General features: G+C 32.9%; 1 protein-coding gene across 1 annotated transcript; it reads left to right on the forward strand.

The window, feature by feature from the left end:
• Positions 1 to 361: 361 nt before the first annotated feature.
• LOC127708869 (uncharacterized) lies at positions 362 to 3,079 on the forward strand. The gene has a single exon (XM_052214038.1). The coding sequence runs from the start codon at positions 390 to 392 to the stop codon at positions 2,013 to 2,015; it is 1,626 nt and encodes a 541-aa protein (XP_052069998.1). The 5' UTR covers positions 362 to 389; the 3' UTR covers positions 2,016 to 3,079.
• The last annotated feature ends 382 nt before the right edge of the window (positions 3,080 to 3,461 follow it).

Consider the following 3,461-nt stretch of genomic DNA (forward strand, 5'->3'; position numbering starts at 1 on the left):
AAAGGCTTAACTAATGCGACACGAAGCTAAAACAACAACTAACAAAGAAGTTTATACAATTTTTTATTATGTCAGTCAACTATGTAAATATAAAGTGATTTTTGTATGATTTTTATAATTTATTCTCACTGATTCAGTTAATTTACCAAGACCTTTTGATGTGCACTTAATAGGAATAGACTGTGGTGTCAAGAAGTTAAAGGTCTAGCTAGCATTTTGTTACCACTTATGGCTTTTAAACCTAAAATTTATGATAAGTGATGTTGAAATATATTAAAATGTTATTAGATTTCAAACATAAACGTTCCACGTGAATTTATATCTACTTCCTTGTTACGTGTAACGACATAATGAATACATTTCAATTTTTGCCAACACTATTCCTTTTAATGATGGTTTCTCCGTTACTGAGAGGACATGTCATAAGAGGTATACAAAACAATACATTAGTAAAGAAGACTTGTGAAACATTCTGTGATAATTATGGAACAGTTTATCCACAAGATGATCATGTAAATGAGGATTGTGAAGTGACCATTAACCAATTGGATATAAACGCTTTCGTAAATAAACTGCGATCGCAAGAATATCATATCAGTCTGCTTAGAATAAGTCTCAATTTTTCAGAGGACATGAAGAACAGAAAAGTAAATCACACTTATTGTACAATTTTGCCACTTGAATGGATATGGACGTATAAAGGTGAAAACGGTGGATTTCAATTTTTATCTTTGATGAATGAATTTTCATTGTATTCACTAAGCTTGCTTGATCAATACACAATTTCTATGACATTCAACTTAAATTTGAAAAGAGGTTGTCCTGTGCGAATTGGTGACAGAAATACTACAGAGCGATTAGGATCAGCATTTTTACAAGTTTTTAACAAGTCATTTCAACATGACAGTGAGATCGGATTAAGGTATGGATATATTTGTTATATAAGTAGAATATGGATCAATAATACCACATACATGTTCAGTAAATACATCATTAGCCCAAAGCAAAGTATGGGTTACCGCTGCTGCAGAAATGAATTCAATAAAACTACTGGTAAAGACATGATATCGTGCACGAGTGACGCAATCATGATTGACAGTGGTTTATGGTGGAACTTTCCTTATGTAATAGGTTGGCTCCTGTTTCTTTTCCTACCCCTTCTATTCTTAAAGTACACTGAAAAGAAATACAAAAATCAAAACGTTGTTAACGTAGAATGGCTAATTTCAAATCCATTATCATTCGGTAACGTTCTGAGTGGTCTTTTTCACCGTGCTTACGCCTCCGGAAAAATTTGTACAAGACTGTTCAAAATTATTTGTGTCCTCTCAACTTCGCTGTTCGTTGTTTTAGAAGTTCTATCGCACTTCTTCATCCTGAAGGATTACGTGGCCAGCAGCACTAAAGCAGGAGCTACATTTAATTGGATGTCTATGGCTGCTGGATATTCACTGAGTAGGGACAAGTTTCTTCCGTATTTAGGAGGTCCGTATTTAGCACTAGCGTTGTATAACATTTCAAGTGCCTTTCTGATTTGTCTTCCAGCTGACATGAGTAAATTTGTGGATAAAGGAATAGACGATAAAGAATATATGTTTACGTCTTTATTAACTGTTGATATAAGTTCCAAAGGTAAACTGGGAGCTGTACTGAATATCCGCAGACAAGCTGGATATACACGACTATATTCGGTTCTGAAAGCCAATATTTACATGCTTATCAATCCGTCATTTTGGAATCTTGGGTTCCAGATTCAGAAAAGAAGAATAATTGGATACATCAGTGTATTGACTGGAAATAAAATATTATATAGAATAGTTCTTACTGCTGGTTTGATCCCAATTTATTTTATTTTATGCATTATTGAATGGGTGCTAGCAACATTTGTGTACGGATTGCCTATAGTAGGATTTTTCATTATCATTATAAATGCATATTACAACACTGTAAGGCAAATGCGCATTTTTCAGAAGACTGGCTCAGCTAGCTTTGTTCTCGGTACTCTAGTAATTTAATTAATGTCCGTATGTGTTGCCTTTGATATTTACATATTCTCGCTACTTTTTATTGAGAGCTTCATCTTTTTATGTCGGATTTGTACATACTCTTTTGCTGGGCTTATTGCTTATCCTAACGTTACTTACGGCTATCTGGTTTTCACGCTTACAGTTATAATATATGTCACAGAAAGCATACAACATGTAAATGCTGTGTATACACACCTTTTTGAAACAGTGGAGAACATTTGCATACAGATGAAAAAAGGAAATCAATTCCAGTCCGTTCCATTGATTAGTTGTAATGGATGTACAATATCTGTTTCCAAACCTTTATTTCGTTATGTCGTTCGATACTACAGACCCTTAAGAATTGAAATACTATTTTCTCTACTGAAACTGACCTTCATCGTAATCCTTCTATACATGTCCATTTCAATTCTTCTCACATTTAAAGAACTAAGTAAAATGTCGACACTGACGCAAGCTATTACAGCTCTTTTCATTTGTTTGATTCCAAAATTATGGCACAAGTTTGAGGAAAAGGGAGAAAAATACAAAAAAGAGACAACATCTGCCAAAATTAAGAATATAATCGAACAGTATAGCAGATGCTATATACATAAACGAACTCCGACAGGTATTCAGGATGATGTTTCAACAGAAGATTACATAGAACACAGCACAAGCAACAATATATCATCAGATGACGAACTACTAGAGGAGTTGTTACTAGACGTAGACATTGAATGAATAAAATTTCACCAAAAATGTAAAAAAAACTATAATAATAAAACAGAAAGAAAAGTTTGAATTTTAAATCTAGCCAGACAGATAGTATAATATGCTTTAGGTCTTTACAATATTTACATTTCAAGATAAACTTTTATAAATATTTATGTAGTCATTGAGATTTAAAGTTATGTGTAACAAACAACCTTTCCAAAAACGTTATTTTGCCACAGGAAATGTTAGTCGAGTTTCTTTTTGTGCAAAGGTGTTGGTCATATATTGTTTTACAAAAAATCTGTGTATACAATGAATATTTTACGTCGAATATGACAATTTCGATATGGACATGACGTCACAGTAACATACTGTACATAGATTGTATTATCCTATTCATTCATCAATAAAATTAACATAACTTTGAAGTTCTTTGCTTACTTCCTCGTTCTAAATATGCGCGCAATATGTGTCACTGTACGTTAAGCAAGTAACAATTATACAATATTATTCCCTTCCGGCTATATAATTTAGGTAATGAGCTCTTATTTAATTCAACTTTAACAATGCTAGAATTTATTTCAAGCAGAGTATCCGTTAGACTAGACTGTCAATATGTGTTATATCAATATAAAAATAAGGAGACATGATAGGATTGCTAATGATACAACAATCCGCCAGTATTTAAAGAGGGCCCAGCAGGACAAAATTTGAAACATTTCAAAAGAGAAAACCAAA

This window comes from Mytilus californianus, unplaced genomic scaffold (assembly GCF_021869535.1).
Source record: "Mytilus californianus isolate M0D057914Y unplaced genomic scaffold, xbMytCali1.0.p SCAF_7, whole genome shotgun sequence".
Lineage (NCBI taxonomy): Eukaryota > Metazoa > Mollusca > Bivalvia > Mytilida > Mytilidae > Mytilus > Mytilus californianus.